The sequence below is a fragment of the Balaenoptera acutorostrata genome, chromosome 19 (assembly GCF_949987535.1).
Source record: "Balaenoptera acutorostrata chromosome 19, mBalAcu1.1, whole genome shotgun sequence".
Lineage (NCBI taxonomy): Eukaryota > Metazoa > Chordata > Mammalia > Artiodactyla > Balaenopteridae > Balaenoptera > Balaenoptera acutorostrata.
This window is the reverse complement of record NC_080082.1, coordinates 31229211-31255429: the sequence shown is the minus strand read 5'-3', so window position 1 is coordinate 31255429 and position 26219 is coordinate 31229211. Positions and strand designations below refer to the sequence as shown.

Genomic DNA, 26219 nt, shown 5'->3' with positions numbered 1-26219 from the left:
TTAATTTCAAAAAAAAAAGAGAGAGAAAGGTGTGTACCCTGAGGTCATCTTCACCTCTGTACTTGTTTTTATGAAAGAGTTTTTAGTCCCCTGGAAAATTATATTGGGGAAGGTTTAAAAAACTAACCAAAACTCTTATCACCCACACTGACTGCAGTGTTCTGTCATTTTTATTTGGGGAATGAATATCTCTTTTCTGAGGATCTCTTCATTGAACATTTCCCCTTGGATTTTTAAAAAATCATCATACTTACTGTTCTAGTTTTTTATTGCTAGGTACAAAAGTAATAATATACGTCATCCAGTCAAAGGTGCTATCAATTTTAAGATGTATTCCAAATTCAGAGATGTTAAATATGAAGAAAAATTAGAATTGATGGTCATTGTAGAAAATTTACAAACTATAAGAAAGTATAAACTGGATAACAAAAATACATCATAATATCACCACACAGAGATAACATCATTCATAACTATTTGGTCTAATTCCTTCTAGTGTTTTTTCCTATACTTGGGAGTATATGTTTATTTATTTTTTTAGAAAATTAATATCACGTTAGGTATAATGTTTTATATCTTGTTTTTTCCAATATTTTTATACCTTGAACATTTTTCCCTATTAAATATTCTTTGAAAATGTGATTTTTAAAAAATGCCTTAAATAGTAATCCCCTAGTTTTGTCATGCCATTCATTTCCAGTGCTTTGGTATCCTATATATCGCCCTGTGAACATCTTTGTATATACATCTTTGTCTGCACCTGTAAGTATTTCTCTAGGAAAAGTTACCAGAAGTGGGATACCTGGGTGAGGGTGAGAGTGTCGATATGTAAAGACTGTCAGACGGTTAATCAGAAAGACTGTTTTCAGTTTACCTTCCTACCTACAGTGTATGAAACGTGGTTATCAGTTACTTCTGCCAGCCTATTTATCTCACCCTAGGCAACACTGGGCATTACGATTTAAAAATATTTTTGCCAGTTTCATGAGTGAAAATAACATGAGTGTGACTTACTATACCTACACATATTCATGTCTCCTTGAATGGATATAGGATTCTTGAGTAACAATCTTTCCACCTTAAAACTCTATAGATATTGTCCCCTTGACCTCTGATGTTTGATGTTAGGGAGATATCTGAGATCATCTTCAAATTGATTATATTGTGGCAAACTGTGTTTTTTTCCTGTGGACATTTGTAGTATTTTATATTTAATTTTTGAACAGACTATGTTTATATACTTGGTCAGCCATTTTGTAGTACAGACTCAGGCCTTTTCACTTTGGAAAATATTCTTCTGTTATTTCTTTGATTATTCTTTCATTTCTCTGTTTTCTGCTTTCTTCCCTAAGATTCCTGTTATATCTGTTTTGGCTTCCAGAATCTGCCCCTCATGTCTTATTTATTCTGTCACTAGTTTTTGTTTTACCTCTGAGTTCTGGGAGAATTTCTTGAGTTCTCATTTACTTCGGTAATTTGATTTTTCTGCAGCATGCCTTCTGTTGTTCACTCCAGCTATTATCATTTTAAATGAAGCCATACGTATTAAAAACAAGTCAACTCCAAGCAACCTTTCCTGATCTCGTGCTGTTCCATCCTCACAGCTGCTTGCCCCATTTTCACAGGTGCAGTGCCCTCTTGAATCAAGCGGCTTCTTGAAATACTGAGAAGTTTACAAAAGTTTTTTCTGTCCATTTGAGTAACACCTTTTCCGAAGAGACAGTTTCTGTCAAACTGGTTCCTTTCCTTAGAACTGTAATACTTTTGCCTGAGTCTAGTGATTTTTCCTTCTGTTTTTCCTTATGGAAAAAGGACTAGCACCGGCTGATAGGCAAGTCGGTGTTAAGATTGGTTCTGTGAAAACTTAGTATAGGTTCCTGACCAAATCCTTCACTTGAAGGAGGAGGAAGAAAATGCATCTTTGCAGGGCCAGATGAGAGAGTTGATGAACTGGAATGTACTGAATTACTTGTTTTTGTCTTTGTGTGGTATAGATGCTCACAGTATGGGCAAACCCTGGCAGCTTTGGGACCATTCCTGGCATACCTGCTCGCTCCAGTTTCTTACCTCCACAATGCCTGGTTCTCTTCTCAAAACGATGACTTGCGCCAGCAACACATCTGGGAGTCTATGGGTCCCACGGGTTGTGTGCATTTAATACCATCCTGCAGAGGCTACAGGCCTCTGGGTGCCCTGTAGCCTCTCCTTCCCTTCTGCTCTGCACCTTCTGAGCTAGAGGGGGAGTACTCCTCTCAGGATCTGCTTGATATATTTATCAGGATGCTGCCCTTTTTTTTTTTTTTTTTTTTTAGTCCCCCTTTGTTCCTCCACTATATCCCATGGCCAGCTCTGTTCTAACACTTAGCCAGTTTCACCTCACTCATGTCATGGTAAAATCCTTACGGACAAGATCATGTCATTCAGCTCTGCATCTCCAGAACTTAGTACAGCTTCTGCCATAAAGGGATGCCAGATAAATAAATTAGGGCTAAATGAGTGCTCTTGAGTTGGGGTCCCCAAATGATACACAAGCAGCTGCTTTGGTCAGCATTACCCAGGGACAGTGCCCCTCAACCCTCCTCTGCATGAGAATCCCCTGGGACAGTTTCAAGAATACAGTGCCTGGGCCTCAACTCTAGAAATTCTTTTTTATTATTATTATTATTTATTTATTTTTGGCTGCGTTGGGTCTTCTTTGCTGCGCGTGGGCTTTCTCTAGTTGAGGCGAGCGGGGGCTACTCTTCGTTGCAGTGCGTGGGCTTCTCATCCTGGTGGCTTCTCTTGTTGCGGAGCACGGGCTCTAGGCACATGGGCTTCAGTAGTTGTGGCTTGCAGGCTCTAGAGCGCAGGCTCAGTAGTTGTGGCGCACAGGCTTAGTTGCTCTGTGGCATGTGGGATCTTCCCGGACCAGGGCTAGAACCCATGTCCCCTGCATTGGCAGGTGTATTCCTATCCACTGCGCCACCGGGGAAACCCAACTCCAGAAATTCTGATGAAGCTAATCTGTTGTGGGTCCAGGGCGTCAGTATTTTTTTTTTTAATTGAAATATAGTTGATTTACATTAGGGTGCTGCCCTTCTTTAATCTCATTCCACTTATACTGTATCTAGCACAATTCCTTGTAATTTCTGGCGTATTGAGAACTTTTCCCTGATGTTGAGCACTGAAGGAAGTCTTAAATTCTTTTACTATTTCATTGATCGTCTCATTGGGAGTCTAGGAATGGGGTAGGTAGAGGCCTGGGTCTCTACTGTCATCTTGCCAGGAAGCCTCCCCTCCCCCCCTTTCGTTGGCTATTAAATTCTGAAAACATTCTCAGTCATGGATGTCCCCAGATCTAGGAAAAATAAGGTCATAAATATTAAGATTGAGGGATGAGAATGGACAGGTGAGTAAGAATGAAAAGCTTCAGTGATTGTGTGCACCTGGGAAGATTGGATTTCAATATTGGGCTTATTTAGCTCAGGAGTGCCTTTAGCCAAGCTCCTGATTGTTACTTTAAGAAATTTGGGGATGCAGTAGCCTCTGGTGACACACTGGACAACAGAACCGGGGAAATAAGGGCTGGGTTAAACTTAGCGTGGCCAACTGTCCCAGATTGTCTGGTGTGGGAGTGGGGATCTCAGGATTCGGGCCTTCAGTGTTACAACCAGGAAAGCCCTGGGCATGAATTGATCACCCTAGCGTCAATTATGCCACTGCATCTGTGGTCTCTTATATATGAGATGAGATTTCATGCTACAGTGAACGTCCAGAGTTCTCCCTCACCCACTGATAGAGCACGCGGCATTTAGCCTGCAAAGACTAAGAGCTTCTTTTCCATTTGTTTTGTTGAATAAATTCTACAAACTCTGATTCCACTTGAGTAGAGAGTCAGTTTTTAGCTGTATTCTGAGATAGCTCTGGAAAACTGTCATTCTTTAGTGTTTTCTTTCTAAAAATTTTTAGCATTAATCTTTAAAGCTGGGCATGTCTTTAGTGTATCCTTTGAGACGTGAGATGTACAATCCGTGAGGCTTGAGCCACTTTCATAGACTTAGAATTTTAGATAAATTAGAAGCTCTTCAGTGAAAATTACGGGGTTCTTTCTAAAAGTCATAAAGGATTAGAGACATTTGGGAGCAATCTCAAAAGAGTTGTTTGATTAGAGAGTTGCCAAGGATTTAAATAAAGGTACAAGCCTTGGAGTATTACTTCTAATGTTGTGTTTGCCACTTGGCCTGCCTCAGATTCGTGGCCCCTCAGTGGAACAAAAGCACTTAACAGATCTGTTCATTAAGATGATTTTTTTTCCTCCTTATGATGTCTTTAGAGCCTACTGTTAATAGCCTGGGAGTGATAAGGCTTTTATTTGGGTAGGTGAGAATGGCATCTATGTATTTCTTTTGTTTGTTTGTTTGATCTCCTTTTTAAATTTTATTTTATTTTTGGCTGCACCACGCAGCATGTGGGATCGTAGTTCCCCAACCAGGGACCAAACCCGCACCCCCTGCATTGGAAGCGCGGAGTCTTAACCGCTGGACCACCAGGGAAGTCCCCAGCATCTATGTATTTCTTAGAAATTGTTTCAACTCTTTATGAGCACCTGGGCGTAGGGAAACTCCTCCAACCCCTGCTTTTTGTTTTTGTTTTATTTGTTTGTTTGGCTTTGAATCCCCCTTTAGATAAAATAGTTCAGATCTACCAGAAATTCTCAGGTGTGTCCTTAAGCAGAATCCTCAGAGAGAGCAAACTGGGGAAGAGAATGGACATTCAGTCCTCTTCAGGCCTTAAGCCACACTTCTGAACCCAAGTCAGCAGAGGTTGGATCTGTTTTGATCCTCTGTATTAGCTTTCCTTGTCTTTACATTTGCCTTTAATACTCCAAATGTATCACTGCTGTTTTTATCCTCACCTTTCATTGCATCTTGTGCTATTTGTTCATACAGTGTCCGAATATTTTGTGACTTACTCATCTTCAATCTGTTGTTCCTGTGAAAATCCCAAAAGTTGCTCTTAGTTTCACTCTTTCTGTCCCTTCACTTACCTATCCATTAGCAGGTCCTATTATTTTCCTCTAAAACATTCTGAATCTGATCGCTGCTCACCATCTCCCCTGCTGTCACCAGGTTTTTGTGGGGACATATTTTCATCTCATTTAGGTGAATATCAAGCAGTGCGGTTGCTGGGTCTGATGGTAAGAGCGTGTTTAATTTTGAAAGAAACTGCCAAACTGTCTTCCAAAGTGGCTGTACCATTTCGCATACACACCAGCAATGAATGAGAGTTCCTGTTGCTCCACATCCTCACCAGCATTTGATGTTGTCGGTGTTCTGGATTTTAGCCATTCTAATAGCTGTGCAGTGGGTATTTGTTTTAATTTACACTTCCATGACAAAGGTGGTGGAGCATCTTTTCATGTGCTTATTACAATCTGTCTATCTTCTTTGTCTGTTCAGGTCTTTTGTCCATTTTTTAATGAGTTGTTTGTTTTCCTATTGTTGAGTTTTAAGAGTTCTTTGTATATTTTAGATAACAGTTCTTTATCGAACATGTTCTTTGCAAATATTTTGTATGAGTCCAAGGCTTGTCTTCTTAATCTCTTTTTTTTTTTTTTTTTAAAGTTTTACTTGATTTTATTTATTTATTTATTTTATTTTTGGCTGTGTTGGGTCTTCGGTTCGTGCGAGGGCTTTCTCCAGTTGCGGCAAGCGGGGGCCACTCTTCATCGCGGTGCGGGGACCGCTCTTCATCGCGGTGCGCGGGCCTTTCTCTATCGCGGCCCCTCCCGTCGCGGGGCACAGGCTCCAGACGCGCAGGCTCAGCAATTGTGGCTCACGGGCCCAGCTGCTCCGTGGCATGTGGGATCTTCCCAGACCAGGGCTCGAACCCGTGTCCCCTGCATTAGCAGGCAGATTCTCAACCACTGCGCCACCAGGGAAGCCCTCTTCTTAATCTCTTGATGGTGTCTCTCACAGAACAGATTTTAATTTTTATGAAGTCCGGTTTATCAATTTTGTCTTTCATGGATTGTGCCTTCAGTGGCACCTAAAAAGTCACTGTCACCCTCAAGGTCATCTAGATTTCCTCTTAAGTGTTTTATATGTACACGTTTTACATTTAGGTCTATAATCCATTTTGAGTATATTTTTGCATGTAGATGTACAGTTGTTCCAGCATTGCTTTTGAAGAGACTATTGAAGTCTTCCCTTCACTTCAGTCTTCTGGAAGAGATTGTAAAGAATTGGTATTATTTCTTACTTAAATGTTTGGTAGAATTCACTAGTGAACCTATTTGGGCCTGGAGCTTTCTGTTTTGAAAGGCTATTATTTATTGATTCAATTACCTTAGTAGCTACAGGCCTATTCAGTTTGTCTGTTTCTATTTGTGTGAGTTTTGGCAGATTGTGTCTTTCAAGGAACTGGTCCATTTCATCTAGGTTATCAAATTTGTGGGCATAGAACTGTTCATGTTATTACTTTATTTTCCTTTTAACATCCATAGGTTCTATAGTGATATCCTCTTTTTGTGTGTTCTGCCCTTTTTTTTTTTTTTGCCTGCATAGAAGCTTATTGATTTTATTGATCTTTTCAAAGAATCAGCTTTATTTCAGTGATTTTCTCTATGGATTTTCTGTTTCTGATTTTATTAATTTCTGCTTTTATTTTTATTATTTCTTTTATTTTGCTTACTTTAAATTTAACTTGCTCTACTTTTTCTAGTTTCCTAAGGTGGAAGCTTATTGATTTTAGATCTTTCTTCTTTTCTAACATGCATTTAATGCTACAAATTTTCCTCTTGGCACTGCTTTTACACATCACACAAATTTTGCTATTTTGTACCGTTATTTTCATTTGGTTAAAAGTATTTTAAAATTTCTCTTGTGATTTCTTCTTTGACTGTGTGTTATTTAGAAGTGTGTTCTTTATTCTCTGAGTATTTTAGAATTTTCCAGCTATCTTTCTGTTACTGATGTCTAGTTTACTTTCTTTGTGGTCTGAGAGCAGACATTGTATGATTTCAATTTTTAAAAAATTTGTAAAGGTGTGATTTTTGTTCAAGAATGTAGTCTATTTTGATGAATGTTTCACATGACCTTGAGAAGATTGTGTAATCTGCTGTTGTTGGATGAAGTAGCATATAGATGTCAATTAAGTTGATTGATGGTGCTCTTGAGTTCCACTATGTCCTTACTGATTTTCTGCTGATGGATGTATTCACTTCTTTTAGGGGATGTTGAAGTCTCTAACTATAATAGTGGATATGTCTGTTTCTTCTTGCTGTTCTATTAGTTCTTGCCTCACATACTTTGATGCTTTATTATAAGACAGACACACCTTAAGGGTTGTTACCTCTTCTTGGAGAATTACCCCTTTATCATTATGTAATGCCCCGCTATATCCCTGATAATTTTTCTTGCTTTGAAGTCTGCTGTATCTGAAATTCATATAGGTACTCCAGCTTTATTTTTGATTAGTGTTTCCATGATATATCTTTTTCCATCCCTTTACTTTTAATCTATATGTGTATTCATATTTAAAGTGAGTTTCTTAGAGACAATATATAGTTGGGTCTTGTTTTTTCATCCACTCTGACCATCTCTGCCTTTTAATTAGTGTACTTAGGCCATTGACATTTAAAGTGATTACTGATATAGTTAGGTTGAAATCTATCTTATTTGTTAATGTTTTCTATTTGTTGCCTTTGTTCATATTTTTCTCTTTGGTCATCATTAAAAAAAATTTTTTTTTCTGTCATTCTCCCTCCTCTGAGACTCAAATTACATTTATGTTAAAATGCTTAATATTGTCTCATAGGGCATGGATGCTCTTTCAGTTTTTTATAGTGTTTTTCCTCTGTGTGCTTCATTTTGGGTAGTTTCTGTTCCTGTGTATTCTACTTCACTTATCTTTTCTTCTGCAGTGTCTAAAGTGCTGTTAATCTCTTCAATGTGATTTTTATTTCATTTACTATATTTTTCATCTTTAGAAGCTTCATATTATATATATATGAAAGATATGTATATGAAAAAAAGAAAGATGTATTTATCTTGTGTATCATATATATCATATATCTTTTATTTCTCTCTGCTACTTTTTGTTTGAATACTGGATATGGCAAATTTTATTTATTGGTGCCTGATTTTGTTTTTATTTGTCTTTTTTTTTTAACCTATGGGTACTGAGAGCCATAGGTGATTTTTATTTTACTTTATTTGTTTTATTTTTAAAAATTTTTATTTATTTATGGCTGCATTGGGTCTTTGTTGCTGCATACGGACTTTAGTTGTGGCGAGCGGGGGCTACTCTTCATTGCGGTGTGTGGGCTTGTCACTGAGGTGGCTTCTACTCTTTGTTGCGGAGCACAGGCTCTAGGCATTCGGGCTTCAGTAGTTGTGGCTCGTGGGCTCTAGAGCACAGGCTCAGTAGTTGTGGCACATGGACTTAGTTGCTCTGCGGCATGTGGGATCTTCCTGGACCAGGGCTCAAACCCATGTCCCCTGCGTTGGCAGGCGGATTCTCAATCACTGCACCACCAGGGAAGTCCCGCCTGATTTTGTTATATTCTTCTAAGTAGTGTTGGACTTTGCTCTAGTGAGTAATTAAATTATTTGGAATAAGTTAGATTCTTTTGAGGCTTGCTTTTAAGCTTTTAAGTGGATCTAGGGCAGCCTTTAATATAGTACTTATTTAACGCTACTACTAAGATTATGCTTTTCTAAAGACTCTATTGTCTCAGGTAGTAGGAACCATTCTGGCTGCTGAGAACACAGAGTATTCCTGGCCCTATGTGAGGTCTGAGATTTGTCTAGCCTATAGCTTTCTGGAACTTCTTTTCCTGCCTGTGGGAAGTTTTCATTCTCACATGCACAGATGAATACGTAGCCAAAGACTTGAAGGAACCCCTCTGTAGATGTCCGCTTACTCTCTCCCTGTGTGGGTTCTTCTGTTCCAGTATTCTGCCTTACAAATCCTTGCTGCCTTGGCCTTCCTAAACTGTAGTCTCTGTCTTCACAACTCAGCAAGAGAGAAAACTGAAAACTCTGAGTTCTGATATCCCCATCCCTACTCTGTGACTTTGAAACTGTTTCTAGCTAGTAAACTAAGGCTCACCTATTTTATTTCTCCTATCTTTGGGGTTGCTGTTTTCCAGTGTCAGAAACCTTTGTTTCCTATTTTTGGTCTGTTTTATAGTTTTTTAGGGTAAAAAGGTAAACCTTGTCATGGTTACTCCATAATGTCCATAAGCAGGAGTCCTGCAATTGGCATTTTGCATTTCCTTTCTTCTGTTTAGAGGTAATTTTATAGGTTGTTTTTGCTGACATGTAGGGGGTGTGGTGGTCTTTGCTTCCTAGTTTAAGTCATTGTCTTTCTTAGTATCTTGCTAAGAAGACTCTGTTGCTTACATAGGAAATCATGTGTTGCTGGGGACAGTTTGGTTCTCTTCTTTGTAATAGAGGATGCGACGTCCTAAGCAGAGGTGTTAACAGATTTTGCCTCACATGTGGCATCATTTCTTAGAATACGCAACAACTTGGCCATTGGTTTTTCTCCCACTGCATGTGGTTTTAGGCATATTCTTCAGCTGATGAATTCACCACCTTCTCCATTCTTGGGTCGTGAATCTGTAGGCTTGAATTCTGTTCTGAGAGCCAAAGCTTTGCAACATGCTGAGTTGGTTGGTTTGCTGCCTGGAAAATTGTTAGGGCAAAATTGATACTTTGACTGGGGAAGGAAAGAGGCAGATTTTCAGATGAAAGATGTTCAACTCCAAATAATACAAAAAATTTTGGCTTATTCTAAAGGCATGGGTAGAATTAGATGTATTATGAGAAAGGGAAAGAAGTTCAGCCCATAAATAGTTGTGAGTGGGTATCATAAGGCTACAAATAAGTAGGGTAACCCTATAGCCTGTTTGCTACGGACAGTCCTGGTTTATGCCTGTTGTCCTGAAATAATTATTAATAACATCCCCTTCCACTATTGAAAGTATCGTGGTTTTTGATGGTTTTATACCATATGACTATATATATATATGTCATCCTACTTACAAAGAATGGTTTAAAGAATACATGGTAATTGTTAATTCTTTGGTTCTTGTCATTCTTCTTGAATGATGGATTTACTGTTTACTTTGTGTTTTAGTGAAATAGTATTCAGTGACTGATAAGTGTGTGTTGGGTGTTTTTGGTTTTTTTTTAAATTTTTGGTATTTTTCCTGCAGATGATCTCAATGCCACCCACCAACACTGTGTTTTGGCTGGTTTACCACCTCGATTTAGTTCCACCCACCGAGTGGCAGAGGTAAGTGTAAATAAAAATGTGACTCAAACTTAATTGGGTGTGACAGAAGTGGTTGCATGAGCAATTTATCATAGAACTTTGGAAGAATATTTGATAGGAAAATTGCTTCCATCTAACTAGACTTTAGCCTCTATTTACTTGCTTTTTTAGCTTTGAGTTGTGTTGGATCCAGTTTTTAAAAGTGTGTTCACAGCCTGGGATAAGTATATTTTGCTTCTTTGGGGTTATGTTTCTTGGAAAAGGTGCCAGCAAGAGGGCACTTTGGCAGGTGTTGCTGGTTAGAGATTTTCTAAGGGGTTTGTATCTGTCAAGGTCAAGGGCAGGAGATGGCCAGAACAAAATAGTAGATTTGTGTGCTTGTGCATGTGTTAGCTGTGACTGGCCTCAGATGGTTGAGAATTTATATTTCCCTTAACTTTTGGGTCAGGCTTCCAGGCATGTGAATGTAAATTAAGGAGAAAGTTACAGTGGTGCCAGGGAATTTCCAAACTCCCCAGTTGTGTTCCTAACCCAGACTTTATTGCTAAATTCTGCCACCACTTGCAGTGGCTGATAGTCAGCTGATTAGACTAGTTCAGAATGGAAACTTAAGAGATGAGGGAAGCCTTTAGTAGTCACCCTGGAGTATTGTGTGTGCTCAGTTAAGAAGTGTTCCAGAGGGCAGGGGAATGATCATGAAAAGGATTACAAGTTGACCTCGTATCCAAGCTTGTTATCTGTGCTTGCTTTTATAGCTTGACTTTTCATTGTACCACAAGGGGACCAGTGTGAGAAAGTTGGGCAGACGGAATACAATTAAGTGGCGGGGAAGCACAAGCACAAGACCTTTCCAGTCCTGAGACTGTGTGAGTCTATAAGGCAGTGTCATGTCTTTTGGTATTTAGGTAGCTTTTCTAGTGGACTGGTCATGTTGCTAGGTGGCAGAGAGGACACGAGTGTCTGTTTAAATCAAGATGCCAGCAAGCCCATCAAGCGTTCCTTCCCCCTTTTCTCCCTTTCTTCTCTCTTCCATTCAATCATTCATCTAAATATTTGAGTGCCTGTTCTATGTCCAGCAGCACTAGAGGCATGAGAGAGAGCGAGCCATCAACATGACAGGTATGGCCACTAGCTTTGCTGAACTTCCATTTTAGTTTGAGAGACAACTATTAAATAGATAAAAACACAAATAATTATCTTAGAGACCTAAAAAAGTAAGTTCTGTTAGGAAGGAAGAAAGGAAGGAAGGAAGGAGTGAGTGAAGGAAGGCAAAAAAGAGTGAGCAAGCATTTATAGAGCATCTAATATGTGCTTTGTATTGTACAAAAAAGACTTCATTTTTTGTATAATACAAGATGATATAGACATCTGTCTTTCTAGCTAGAACTCTCCCAAGAATTCTTTAGAGTATGTGGCTACTTATGTGTATCTTTGCACCTTTCCTAATCCAATCTGGAAAAGTGGACAAGGTGATTAGTGCTGTGCTCAGAGGGTTTGGTACAAAATGATGAATAAGAAGTTTTGCAAAATGTATTTGATAAGGATAACAATCATATCTAATTCATAGGGTTCTTGTGAGTATTAAGTGAGTTAATACGTGTAAGTCTTTTAGAACAGTGGCAGGTATAGAGTATGCATTCAAAGAATGTTAGCCACTACTACTATTATTAAATTACTACTACCTCTATGACTACTGCTGCTGCTGCTGCTACTACTATTACTACTACTGTCTTTTCAGTTATCCTGATGAAAAGCTAGTAGGAGACAGGAACAACAAAAGCTCTTTGTGTGGAAGGCTATTCTGTCTCCATTTATACACTAGAATGTACGTAATAAAGCAGGAGAACTTAAGTCATGAATGAGTCTTAATTGGAAGAGTTGCTATTAACTGAAAGCTGCTACTCAGAAGAAGGGAAGTGATTTTAGTTCTTTCATCCATTCTGCAAACTTTGTTGAAATTTCCAGTGCTCAAGGTATTCTTTTAGACACTTGTGAACACGTAGAGTGCAGAATAGAGAGTAGCAAACAGCATAAGCCTTCACGAGTGACATGACATGTAAGACTTGAACATGTAGGGATTAGGGGATTTTAGGACATTTTAAGACATTTAAGAGTCCTCATCCCATTAGGTGGAAATCTTGTGATCGGATGGGATGGGGATACAAAGGGAGTATTGAGTGGCTCAACTTTGACTGAATCCCAGGATGCCAGAAAGGGAGTGTTGGCAGATAAAGGCTGATCCCTGAATGACCGGATTGTGAAAGATCTTGGATATCAGGTTAGGTGTGTTTTAACTTAAGTTGGTTCAGGTGGGGGTTATTGATGATTTATTTATCGCAGTAGTGACATATTGGAGATATCTTTAAGAAGATGAAAATGATAGAGACATCAATTAAACCTGTTGGTCTGAACTAAGGTCATGGCAACAGAAAAAAAGAAGAAATTCCCTTGACTAATGTAGGAGACATAGTGACAGACTTGGCAACTGATTGAAGTGGAGGGAGGAATGTAAGAATGAATGAGTGAGTGGATGAATGGATGAATGGATGAACAAATGAATGAATGAGTGAATGAATGGACACACTAACCAAGTAACTCTTTATTGGATGCTTGTCATGCACTGGGCTTTTGGGTGACTCTGAGGTTTCAAGCTTGGATGATTTGGAGATGACATTACCATAAGTAGAAATAGGGATCTAAGACACGAGGGGAAGACAGTAGTTCAGTTTTGAACAGGCTGAGTCAGAGCTGCCAAGAGGAGAGGTCCAGCAGACAAATGGAAATTTGGGACTAAAACTTGTGAGAGATCAGGAAACCTTTCCTTCTCCACCTCCTATGATAAATACACACATTCAGAATGCAGTTTGAAAAGTACCCCTCTGGCCTTATTTCCTTTTTTTCCAAGTGGACCATCTTAACTAAAGTAGCAGTGCTTTCAAAATATCCTGAGGTTTAGCTTTCTCTGCTTTAGTCATTGCTGTATTTGTATCTTCTAATTTTTAGGCAAAATTTTGAGCATTAATTAATTTTTAAAAAAGAGGTGGATATGCATAGTGATAATAATAATATAATCCCAAATCTGTATCTTTTATATTATCTCTACTTCAGTTCAAGCTTATGATACTTTACTAATTAGACATACATAATGTGAATGATGTGACTATCCGGCTTTCTATATTATAGATCAGGGTCAGCAAATTCTATGGCCTTTGGGCCAGCCAGCTCTTTTTGTAAATAAAGTTTTATTGGAACACAGCCACGCTCACTTATTTACATATTGTTTATGGCTGCTTTGGAGCTACCATGGCAGAGCTGAGTAGTTGAACACAGACCTTATGGCCTGCAAGCCTAAAATATCTACTATCTGACCTTTTTAAGAAAAAGTTTGCTGACTCTGTTTTACATGATTCTGTGTATACAGGCTTTAAAGTTAAAAGGAGTTTTTTAAAAAAATCATCATTTTAAGGTTAACTTTTTATTTCTACCAAAAGTCAAAAATGATAGTATTCAATGCTGGTAAAGTTACAGTGAAACTGTATATTCATACACTACTGGTAGTTTTTCTAATTAGTATATTTTTTGGAAAGCTCTATGGGGATATGTGTAAAGCCCCATAAAAATATTCATATCTTTGATCTCATAACACTGTTTTGGGGAATCAAACCTAGGAAATAATTCAAAGGAAGTATATATATAAAGATATTTATCTAGTATGATTACTTTTTTTTTTTTTTTTTAAGATTTTTTTTTTTTTTTTTTTTAGAAATTCACGTTCTTTTATTTATTTATTTATGACTGTGTTGTGTCTTCGTTTCTGTGCGAGGGCTTTCTCTAGTTGCGGCAAGTGGGGACCACTCTTCATCGCGGTGCGCGGGCCTCTCACCATCGCGGCCTCTCACCATCGCGGCCTCTCTTGTTGCGGAGCACAGGCTCCAGACGCGCAGGCTCAGTAGTTGTGGCTCACGGGCCCAGTTGCTCCGTGGCATGTGGGATCTTCCCAGACCAGGGCTCGAACCCGTGTCCCCTGCATTGGCAGGCAGATTCTCAACCACTGCGCCACCAGGGAAGCCCTAGTATGATTAACAGTAGTGAAAAGCTGGACAGAACCTTAATGCCTTTATATTATGTGACTTGTTAATTAAATTGTTAATATCACCTCATTGAGCAGCATTGACTATGGTAGTTCTGAATACTTATGTACAAACAGTGAAAAGTAGCATGTACATTGATATGTATATATTCATTACAGCTGTGTGTGGATGAAGAATTACATGCAATAAAAATAATTAAAATAGAGTATGGTGGCAGGATTATGTTTTTATCTTACTTACAACTTTTAATTTCATCTTATATTATTGTTTTCAGTAATAGAAAAGGGAAAAGATTTTTTTCTCCAACACTATAGTTAACATTATTGTTTCCCTCAATACAGAGAGGAAAAAAATCCATGCAACTTTATAGCTCTCACTTGTTCTACAAATGTCCTTTCCTTCATACAGTATTAAATTAGACTTCTTTTCTGTGCCAAACAAAATGATTCGCTATTTTCTGCCTGTTCACAATATGTAGGAAACAGATTGTCTTAAGGAAATGATGTTCTGAAATTCATTTTAGTTAATCAGAGAAGAAATCTATTCAGTTTTTGGTTGCAAAAATGTGACTAGAGTATGTCTGATGACTCTCGACCTTTATTTGATTTTAGTTTTTTTCTGGTTGTGACAGAATGTTCTTGGGATGCAACACAGAATATATGTTTTTTTAAAATTTAAATTCTATGTATAATTATATTTTGAATAGGTAGTTACTCAAATGGTTCAAAACTCAAAAAGTACCTAAGAGTGTACAGTTAAAGCCTATTTCTCCTCACACTAGCCAGCTCCTCTTCCCCAGAGGCAACCAATGTTATCAGATTTTTGTTATCCTTTCAGTGATACTTAATACATATATAAGCAAACACATATGTAATTTTTAAAATTTCTTATATAAATGTTAGTCTACACACTATTCTGCACTTTTTGTTTTATTTTAGTAAACCTTGATGATAATTACTTAGCAATATGCAGTTCTTAGAGTAGGGAATTTTTTTTTTAAGATATGATACCAAAAGCATAAGCCATCAAAGAAAAAATAGGTGAATTGGACTCTATCGAAGTTAAAAACTTTATGCGTCAAAGGGTACCATCACAAAAGTGAAAAGGCAGAATGGGAGAAAATATTTGCAAATCATACATCTCACAAGGTGCCCGTATTTAGATTTATATAAAGAACTCTTACAGCTCAATGATTAAAAAGGTAAATAATCCAACTTTTTAAACAGGTAAAGGATCTGAATAGACATGTGTCCAAAGGAGATATACAAGCGGCCTATAAGCACATGCAAAGATGCTCATCATCATTAGTCATTGGGGAAATGCAAATCAAAACCACAGTGACATACCACTGCACACCCGCTGGAATAGGTATAATCAGAATCACAGTGACAAGTGTTGGTGAGCATGTGTGGGAATTGGAACCCTCATACATTGCTGGAGGGAATGTAAGATGGTGCAGCCACTTTGGAAAACGGTCTGGCACTTCTTCAGAAGGTTAAATTCAGAGTTACCCTATTGCCCAGCAATTCCAGGCCTAGGTAATACACACCCAAGAGAAGTGAAAACTTGTACGTGAATGTTCATAGTAGCTTAATTCATAATAGCCAAAAAGTGGAAACAGCCCAAAGGTTCATCACCTAACGAATGGAGAAACAAAAGGCAGCATATCTGTACAATTGAATGATTATTTGGCAATAAACAGGAACGGGGTACTGACACATGTACAACATGGATGAACCTTGAAAATATCCTAAGTGAAAGAAGCCAGTCACAAAGGACCACATATTGTACGATTTCATTTATATGAAATATCCAGAGTAGTCAAATCTATAGACCCATAAAGTAGATTAGTGGTTGCCTAGGGCTGGGAAGGCTAGAAATGGGAGGGGGTGACTGCTAAAAGGAACAGCATTTCTTTCTGGAGTGATACAAATGTTCTGAAGTTAACTGTAGTGATGGTTGCACAACTCTGTGAATATACTAAAAGACATTGAATTGTATGCTTTAAGTGGGTAAATTTTATGACATGTGAATTTTATATCTCAATAAAACTGTTACCACTCCCCATGCCCTCCCAAAAAACTAGGCCTGATTATAGGTTCTTTACATCAGATGAACTCTAATCACCCAGGAAAAATATATATATTCCCCCCTCCTTGTTTTTTGGTTGCAAGCATGGCTCCACCAGAGTTCGTTTAACTGGTCTTTTATTGATGGGAAATTTTGTGTTGTTTTTAATCTTTTATTATAGTAGATGGCATTTCAATTAATTACCGCTTATGTAGGTTACTCCATACTTGGGAAAGTAAAGGTGCAGGTAGAGTATGTTTATAGACAGAATGTCATTAAAAAAATGTTGTAGGGTTGTCTGTGGGACAAAAGTGAGTGGTAATTCATTCCCATTTTTTGTTTTTTCTTTGTAGTAAATTGGAGCCCCTGCCCTTCTGCTCCGCACACTTTGGGATCTTCATATTAAAATACATATTAGTCAAGCTTCTGTTTTTGGCACAGAAACTTCATTTTTTTCCCCCAGGCATGCCCAGGTCACATTGTATAAAGTGGCAGTAACTGTGCAAAGAATTTTTGTGCCAGGGGATTAGCCTTCAAGGTTATTTCGAAGGGATCCATTTAAATTGTAAATATTAAAATAAAATACTCCGGGGAGACATTTCCCTCATTGGGTCTAAAGGATATTTACAGCGGGCGTTTTCTCATTCTGGGAAATCGTGTCATTATCAAAACAAACGGATGCACACTCCACCTGCATCCTCTTCTTTTCTGACATATGCTCATTCAAAGAAGGAGTTTGTCCATTTGACCTCTGTTTTGCTCCCACAGACTTAGAGAGGGATGGACTAGTTATCTGTGCCTTTGCTGATACCCAGGTGCTAAGTTATGCCTTTCAACATGCCTTGAGGGTACGAACCACATATTCTCCATTATTTGAAGAATCTATTCTGCCAAAGCAGACTTGCAACTGCCTAGTGTATGCTTTTCGCAGAAAAGGAAAATGAGTTCTTTGCCCTGTGTTTATAACTTCATTTTTTTCCCCATTGCTGTTCTATTTTGTGTGCTTTTGAACCAGTTCTACAGTCTGGTTACCTTTTTTTCCCCATTGTTAGGTGCAGGGCACTTGAGATAAAGTCAGTGTTCTTGACTTCTTGGTTCATTAGTTATTCCTCCAATAACTACTTATTAAGTTTCTTTTATATTTAAGACTCAGTTCTAGGTGCTGCAGTATATGTATAGTATATACATTTTGAAACAGGGCTTTAGCCTTCAGGGAGCCTACTCTTTGGAGATATGAAGCCCATGTAATAAAAAGCAGCAAGATGAGTGACCCAGGTGATGGCCAAGCTGGCAGCACAGAGCCCAAGGAGAAAGCTACTAGAGTCATTCTTAAGTTGAGAAGCATAGGTTGACCTGTGAGGGCGACAGGCCCGGGAAGGGGACAGACGTCCTAGGAAGAGAGGCGTGGTAACCTTGGAGTTTGCTTACCATCTCGGTGGCTGGTTCTGTCTCTGCAGTGCTCGACGGGGACCTTGGATTACATCTTAGAGCGCTGCCAGTCGGCCCTGCAGAATATCCGCGATGAGGCGGACAATGGTGAAGTCTCTTTGAAATCCTTGGAGCCAGTGGTTTTGAAACACGGAGAAGAAATCCACAACGAGGTAAGGACTTTCAAGAACTGTGAAGATTCTCTCCTACTTGTGAGCTAACAAGTTATGCGGCCACAGTTTGCTATGAATATAAGAGACAAAGGATGGTTCATTACTTACAATAGCAGTAGCCAGGGCATCAGCATTTTTGCGCCAGTTCTCCGAGCCTCTGTTTCCACAGGATAACGCACAATGGGCTGGATAGCATGTGCACTTGGAGGGGTTGTGTTCCAGAAGAGGAGCCTGAGCTGAGGTAACCCGACTCTTCCATGATGGGCAGTAGGCATGTCTGTCGTTTGCTCCAGATCGAGACGCAGCTTTATCCTCCAGGTCTGTTAGCAGTCCTACCCTTTATTCTGGAGGGAGAAACTCTATCTTCCAAGCGTGTTCACTATAAAGACATCCTTGCAATGAGAGTGTGAAGCAAAGGATAAGACATGTAGAAACACAAACAAGAGACCCATGAAGGATAATCTTCCAGGAAGGACTGATGGAAACTGAAGGTGGATCCTTGGAGCAGGTGGACCCTAGGAGCCTTGCCTTTTGTTTAGGAAATTAGTAGGAATTCTGAAGTCTGTGGGACCAGCATGTCTGGATCCCATGAGTCAGTGTTTCAAAAACTTTGTTAGTTTCATTAATACGTTTTCAATTTTTGCTCTGTCTTTGGACTACATATATTGTTATCTCTTCAGTACTTTTAAAAGAATCAACTCATTTTTTATGTAAATAAAATTTTTTAAAAAGGAAGCTTTATATTACCACTTTTAAGTGGAAAGCTGGTATCACTAGCCAAAAGAAAAAGTAACCAGAAAACTCTAGCCTGTGAAAACAGCAATGTTATACTATTCCAGCAGATGCTTTTGGCTGGAGAAGGTTCTGAGCCTACAGTCTCTATTCTTCATGTTAAGAAGGAAGATTAGTGCACAACTTCCTACACTTTCTAAAAGTCATTGAATTCTACACTGAAAATGGGTGAATTTTATGGTGGGTAAATAATACCTCAAAAAAAAAAACCCCATTGAAAGTCAAAAAGAGATTACCAAGTGGTAGAGAATCTTTGAAGATTATCATCAATCAAAGACTTTTTCTTTGATATAATTAGAAGGATTGGTGGAGAATTGGAATACAAAAATGTTCTCAATCATCTCAGTAAATAATTGCTGAGCATGCACAAGGCACTCTTTCTGGGTGCTTCCGGATATGTTGGTAAATAAAATAGACATTCTAGTGCAGGGAGATGACAATAAATAATAAACACACTGCATCAGTTTATTATATAGTATGTTAGAAGTTGATAAGTGGTACAGGAAAAACCAAACAGGGCAAGGTAACGGAGATTGAGATAAGCAGAGAACACTCCCGCTGACAAGATGTCCTTTGAGCAGAGACTTGAAGGAGGTTGAGGAAGGGAGCCATGTGGTTATCCGGGGAACAGCGTTTCAGGCCGGGGGAAAAACCACTGCAAGGGCCGTGCGGGTGGGAGAATGCCTGGCGTTCGTGGACTAGTTCAGGGACGGTCCGCTGTGAGTGGTGGGAGTGAGGCTGTTAGTTACGGAAGATGAGGTCACGGAGGTGGTGTGAGGGGATGGGGAGCCGCAGATTGTATCAGTCGTTGGAGGTGTCTGTAAGGACAAAGACTTTCCTTTTTACTCTGAGGGTAATAGGGAGCCATTGAGGGTGTTTGAGCAGAGGAGAACAATGTTCCCACAATGCCATGTAATATCTTTAAAAAGATACTTACTTATCTTATGAGCTGCTCCTCGGCTTGAATAGAGAGGTCTTGAATCTGAGTAACATGTGTGCCAGTCTTCTCTAATCCCCCAGTCTTTGATTCTTCAAGGTCATCTTCTTACTTTCAGAATGAATTCCACATGTCAGGGCACGTCATCAGATGCTCTCCTTTTGTCATGCAAGTTGGCATGCTCATGCTCTTCTGGGTTCTGTTGTTGAATGAGAGCACACATGTCTATAATCCTTTCCGCGGTTCTTATTGTTTGCTTTCCTCTTTCTTAAAGGCCATGTGCCTTTGCTGGACTAATTATAGGATGAAGCCCTTGGTTTCAAGTCTGCAGACTTTTGGGCTGTGTCGGTTTAGAAGTGGTTGGTTTTCCTTGTCTTAGATAGTTTCTAACTAAACAATTTGGGGACTTTGGAGATTGGAACTGAGTACCTTAAGAAGATTTTCTTTTTCCAATTTAAGATGCTTAAAAAGATTTTTGGTCAGGTATAAGCAGAACCTTCCTCTGTGTTTATAAAATAGTCTGTTTTCCTTCTTAAAAATCATAAAATATGGAATTCAGTCTTGTCACCTAGTAAATTTCCCCTTGGAAAATGTACTATTTGATGCCATCATTTGGTTCTCATTTTGTTCTGATCAGACCTGCATCTTCCTTACAGCTACTGGGAAAGGGCTTTCATTGGGTAGCTCTTTGTAGATTGGACCTTAGCATCTCTTCCTGGTCTAATGTCTTTCTCTGTGAAAAAACTTATTTCATTTATTACAGTGAGCACTGACCCCAATGGGCATGTTCCCACATCTCGAGAGAAATGCATAAGCTGACCTGGGACCAAATCAAGAACCCAAACTAACTTGGCAGAAGTAGGTGTCATTTGCTTACCTGTAAGAGTATTGGAAATGATTTCCAACTATGCAGTGCTGTGGTGACTCACGGTTTTGGAATCTTACAAACTTTGCTCCCCAGTGCCTAAGTGTCCAGTGACTAAGGTTCAGGTAGGTGGGTGGATTCTGTTTGTGCTTCCCCTTCAGACTTTTTCTAGACATTTCTAGGAGAAAAGCTTTTCTTGCTTGACCTTTTTCTTTTTGACTATTCCATGGAGAAGGCAGGTGCAGGTGAATTAGGAAGGTTCTAGAGACGTTTCTCTGGGTCACAGCTACGTAACTAACACTATTGTGAATGTGTGTTCATTTTTCTCTGATGATTCAGAAGGCCCTTCAAGATCCTGCAAGTTCCCTAGGCTGTCAGTGTGCCTTCTGATACCTGTGGACATTAGGTATCTTTGTATTGTCACTGCACCAAAGATTGAATAATACTGAATTTCCATTAAGTGCATGTCTGAAACCTGGGAGCTTGTTTTAAAAGCATCATGAACCCTGAGAGCACCTCAAGAGAGTTCCGGAAGCTGTGAGCCTCCCGGGAGGGTCTACACTCTGGAGAAGGGATGAAGACCCTCCTCCTGTCATGGCTAGCACGTTATCAGTCAGTCAGTATGGTGAGACTGTGATTCTTTTTAGCCTTGAAGTAATAAAGCTTCTGTTCTGTTCTGAATCCTGACCCTTTGGTTTTCATGCGGCATCCACCCTGCAGCTGCAGCTTTCCTTCCTCATCCCCAGAGTTTGGGGTGGAGGGGTGCACACCTTTTTTTTTTTTGGTAACTCAAACTGAATCAAGCAGCTGGAAATATTTTTTGCTTCCTTAATTAATTTTAAGGAGGGAGGCAACTGCTTCTCTTGGCAATGTTAGCACTGGTGAGGGTGGCATTTGATGAATATCCTGTAATATTTTTTGCCCACAACATCGAAGTGAAAAAGTCAGGTTATGGAGTTGATTAAAATACATGCCAATGGGTTTGATGCCCACAAAGATTGTATCTCCTGGGCAGTACTTCCACCCCTGAAAAAAAACTCTGTTGGGAATAAGTTTCAGGGTTGAACTTTTCTGACTGGCCTCAGTGGAACGGGGGTGAGCATGAATTGACATGATTGTTAAAACTTCTCTTGCTCAGAAGATTTCATAAGATTGTGAGATTCTTGAGGACAGTAAGTGGCGGGCCTTGTGGCCTCATTTGGTCTGTTTTCTTGGTATCTACCAAGCGCCTGGCATATGGTCGGCTGTTCATTATTAACCCACTTAATCCTCACCACAAACCTATGTGGTGATTATGTAATTATCCTTATTTTACAGATGACAGAACTATTCAGTAGTGGAGCCCAGATCTGAACTGACTCCAGAACCCTTATTCTTAACCATGACACTGTCTGCTTCAAAAGATAGTTGGGCATCTAAGGAGGAAGATAAAGTCTTTATTTACTAAAATGGACAGGGTCTTTCTTTGCTCTCTTGTCCAACAGCAAAGTTTCCAGGTATGCCCCTCTCCTTGCTTCTGAGTTTTCATTTACTGAAATCCAGACTCTATTGTACCTTTAAAGGCTGAATGAACTAATTACATATGATAATTATTTTGTTTCCTGGGATATCAGGGTTGCCAAGGTTTATATGTTTTGTTCTTATAATGGAAAAAACCAGCCCAAAGATAGAAAAACCCTTTCAGCTCTCCCAAACATAGGGCTTGATGCTTTGCTGACAGGTTGTTCCTATAGTGTGAACAAATTTTATGTGAAATCTATTAAAAAGAACTCTTTTTTTCTTGTAACAAATAATGTTGTTAAACCTGTATCTAAAGAGAAGTTGAACTACACTTGTATTCATTTTCCTTTCAGAACAGTTAAGTTTACCTCTGTTAACCACTGTCTTTTAATACCGCAGATAAGGTTTAGCAACTATTGTCTGAATATTGTCTACATTCCTTTTTTTTTTCTGTTTAAACAGCTTTAACTGAAATCAGTTCTACATATCAAACAAACATTTAGTTAATGTAAACTAAAACCCTTTCATATGACTTGGTGTTCTCAGGTTAGTTATTTGAGCCATTTTCACCATTGTTAAATCTTCACAAGTTGCTTTTGTTTGCCTCATGAAAGTTCAATATGGATAAACAAACAAAAAAAATTCTTTGTGGTAACAGGTGAAGATTATGATAGCTCTGTGCCTGTATATGGAACATGATTACCTTAGCAAAGCCAACCTTACTCAACATTAAGCTGTGAAAGCTGTACATTTCTTTAGACAACAGAGGTAGAAAGAGCTTTGGGATGAATGAAGTTGTACTTTGATTGTAAAATTTGATTTTCAAGTTGGAGATGAGTGAAAGAAAATAGATAGGAAACAATTTCTTATTCTTTCAAAGCTTTACTCAGCCTCTCACCTACACATATTGGGATTATTTCAACTGCAGGAAGCAGAAAACTCAACCCGAACTGGTTTAAGCACAAAGGGCTTCAGGAATAGCTTGATCAAGAGTCAGTTGATGCCACCAGGACCCGGTTTTTAACTGTTCATCTTGCATCTGCTTCCTACTGTGTTGCCTCCATTCTTCCCATTCTGCAAAATGTTTGAAGAATCCTCTTCCTGTATCTTCTGACAGTCTCAAGACTTATTCTGATTGAACATATGCCTGTTTCCCCCAAACCCAGTTATGTGACTAGGAGAAGTGTGGTGGGCTGATTGGCTCAGATTGGGTTGCACGTTCCACTCCTGGTGTAAGAGCTGGAGCTTTACCCAGACCACATGGACTGAGATTGGGGAAGGGAGTGGATTATCAAATGAATAATGGGGTTTGGCTAGAATAGAATGATGTTAAGGAGGCACATATTTGAAGTTTACCATAGTAGGTTCATAGGAAGGAAAATAAATTATTAGTGTCTTTACTGTGCTTTTTACCTATTGTCATTTGCCCTGACTGAACTGAAAGTGACAATTTAAATGGCTCTGTAGGTTTTATGCCGCCATAATTAACTTTATATTGTTCAAGTTGTCAGAGTTGACATTACCACCAGCTCCTCCTGGCCCGTGGGTAAATTCTTTATTTATTTTAGATCTAAGAAGCTTAAAATTGATATCTTCTAATATGTGGCTGTGTTTTGCTCTTAATACTAGTTCTTTAAGAGAGATATTTAATGAAGACATATTTTGTTTGATTATATCTTTCCCATCCTACACAGTGCAGGCTGCTGTCAACTTCAGGATCTCAGGATTTGTTGTTGATTGACTTATAGTTTCCTCATGTCCGAGTGATGAATGTGACTGAAAACCCCCTCCCCAGCCTGACCTGGGTTGTCTCAGTAAGCTTTAAGACTACTCTCTTCCTGACTTGCAAAAAGGCTCAGGAGACTCCAAGTTATATTGGGAACTGGTTAGGCTGAGCTTTTCTCACCTTTTCTCACCCTATGGCTGTGAAGTTACTGGAGGAGAACTGAGTGACGAAGTTTACTGTCCTTGATTGTCCACCACGGGGGCATTATAACCACAGGCTTGTCTTTATGATCCCCAGGTCGAGTTTGAGTGGCTGAGACAGTTTTGGTTTCAAGGCAATCGATACAAAAGGTGCACCGATTGGTGGTGTCAACCTATGACTCAGCTGGAAGAGCTGTGGAAGAAGATGGAAGGCCTGGTAAGTATCTGGGACCGGATTTCCCGGGATGTTGTGCTCCGGCAATCCTCGGCTGCCTGATTTGCATGGGTAAATGCAAGAGAAAGACAAGTATCATATGATATCGCTTATATGTGGCATCTAAAAAAAAATGATACAAATGAACTTATTTACAAAACAGAAATAGACTCACAGACATAGAAAACAAACTTAGGGTTCCCAAAGGGGAAGGGGAGGCGGGGCTGGATAAATGAGGGGTTTGGGATTAACAGATACATGCTACTATAAATAAAATAAACAACAAAGACCTGTGTAGCACAGGGAACTATATTCAATATCTTATAATAATCTATAATGGAAAAGAATCTGAAAAAGAATAGATTTATTTTTTATTTTATTTTATTTATTTTATTTTTGGCTGTGTTGGGTCTTGGTTGCTGCACACGGGCTTTCTCTAGTTGCAGCGAGCGGGGGCTACTCTTCGTTGTGGTGCGCGGGCTTCTCATTGCGGTGGCTTCTCTTATTGTGGAGCACGGGCTCTAGGCGCATGGGCTTCAGTAGTTGTGGCTCACGGGCTCTAGAGTGCAGTCTCAGTAGTTGTGGTGCACGGGCTTAGTTGCTCCGCGGCATGTGAGATCTTCCCGGACCAGGGCTCGAACCCATGTCCCCTGCATTGGCAGGCGGATTCTTAACCACTGCGCCACCAGGGGGGCCCTAGATTTATATATATATATGTATAACTGAGTCACTTCGCTGTGCACCTGAAACTAACACAACATTGTAAATCAACTATACTTTAATTAAAAAATAAATAAATAAAGACAAAAATTTCTAAATTAGTGAGTTAGGTTACTCTTGGTAAGGTAGTGGGAACAGCCAGGGATTTTGTCAGTACAAGCTTAGTTCAGTGCAATGAACCTTTATTGAGCGTTTCCGACGTGTAAGGCACCGTGTTAGACATACACTGGGCAGCGACGATGAGAACAGTACAAGTCCTAAACTTCATTTGCGTTTTCATATGCACCAGGCACTATTCTAAGAGTTTTCCCTACATTAACTTTTAAAGTTCTTACAACAGTCCTGTGAGATGCAGAAACTGTTATGAACCTTAATGTATAGACATGAAAACCAAGCCCTAGAGAAATTAAGTGCCTCGCCCAAGGTCATGGAGTAAGTGGCAGAGCGAGACTGAAACCCAGGCAGCCTGGCTCTGTAGCTTGTTCTCTTGACCACTACATTCTGTTTAACAAGGAGAGAAGCATGAATATAGCCAGGTGTTGCATTAGCTAAAATGAAATCCTGTAATAGAGATTAAAAAAAAAAATCACCAGCCAGAGGCCGGAGTATTAAATTCGGAGCACTGGAGCTGGGACAGTTGTGAAACAGCAGATGTGGGTTTTGGGGACCTTGGGTGGGGAGAAGTAGGGTCGGATAAGGCATTCAGAGAGAAGCATTAGGCCCAGGAACTGCAAAAACAAGATCAGGAGTGGGGAAGTACAGTGTGATCAGAGCACGGGATTCAGGGGATGTGTAGTAGGAAATGTAGCTAGAAGGCAAGTTGGGGCCACTTGGAGTAAGTCTGAATTACAATAATAGTAATAATAGCAAATACTTACGTGATCCTTGTTAAGCACCAGACACTATTTTATTTAACTTTTATGACAACCCCATAAAGTAGGTATTTTTTCCCCCATTTTACACATGAGGAGACTGAAGCACAAAAGGTTTACCTGACTTCCTCAAGGTCATACAACTAAGTTGGGGAGCTGGGATTAGGACTCAGGAAGACTGGCTCTAGGGTCATGCCGTGTACCACCTCACTGTTCTACCTCCAAGTCGTCAGGTTTGGAATGTAGTGGAAAAGTGATAAAAGCCTGCTAAACTCTTGAGAGAGTACCACTGCACGGACTTTGAGATGTGCTAGAAACAGTGAACTGATCTGCAGAAATGCGTAGTTATTGCTAATCCCTATTTTATC

General features: G+C 39.4%; 1 protein-coding gene across 3 annotated transcripts in view; it reads left to right on the top strand.

The window, feature by feature from the left end:
• The window catches only part of FTO (FTO alpha-ketoglutarate dependent dioxygenase), a 376462-nt gene that overhangs the window by 146560 nt on the left and 203683 nt on the right, over positions 1-26219 (top strand). For all 3 annotated transcript variants that reach the window (XM_057534716.1, XM_007167597.2, XM_007167598.2), the window contains 3 exons: positions 10205-10284; positions 17882-18025; positions 24143-24262. In XM_057534716.1, the coding sequence (XP_057390699.1) occupies positions 10205-10284; positions 17882-18025; positions 24143-24262 (344 nt within the window). The remainder of the gene's footprint in view (positions 1-10204; positions 10285-17881; positions 18026-24142; positions 24263-26219) is intronic.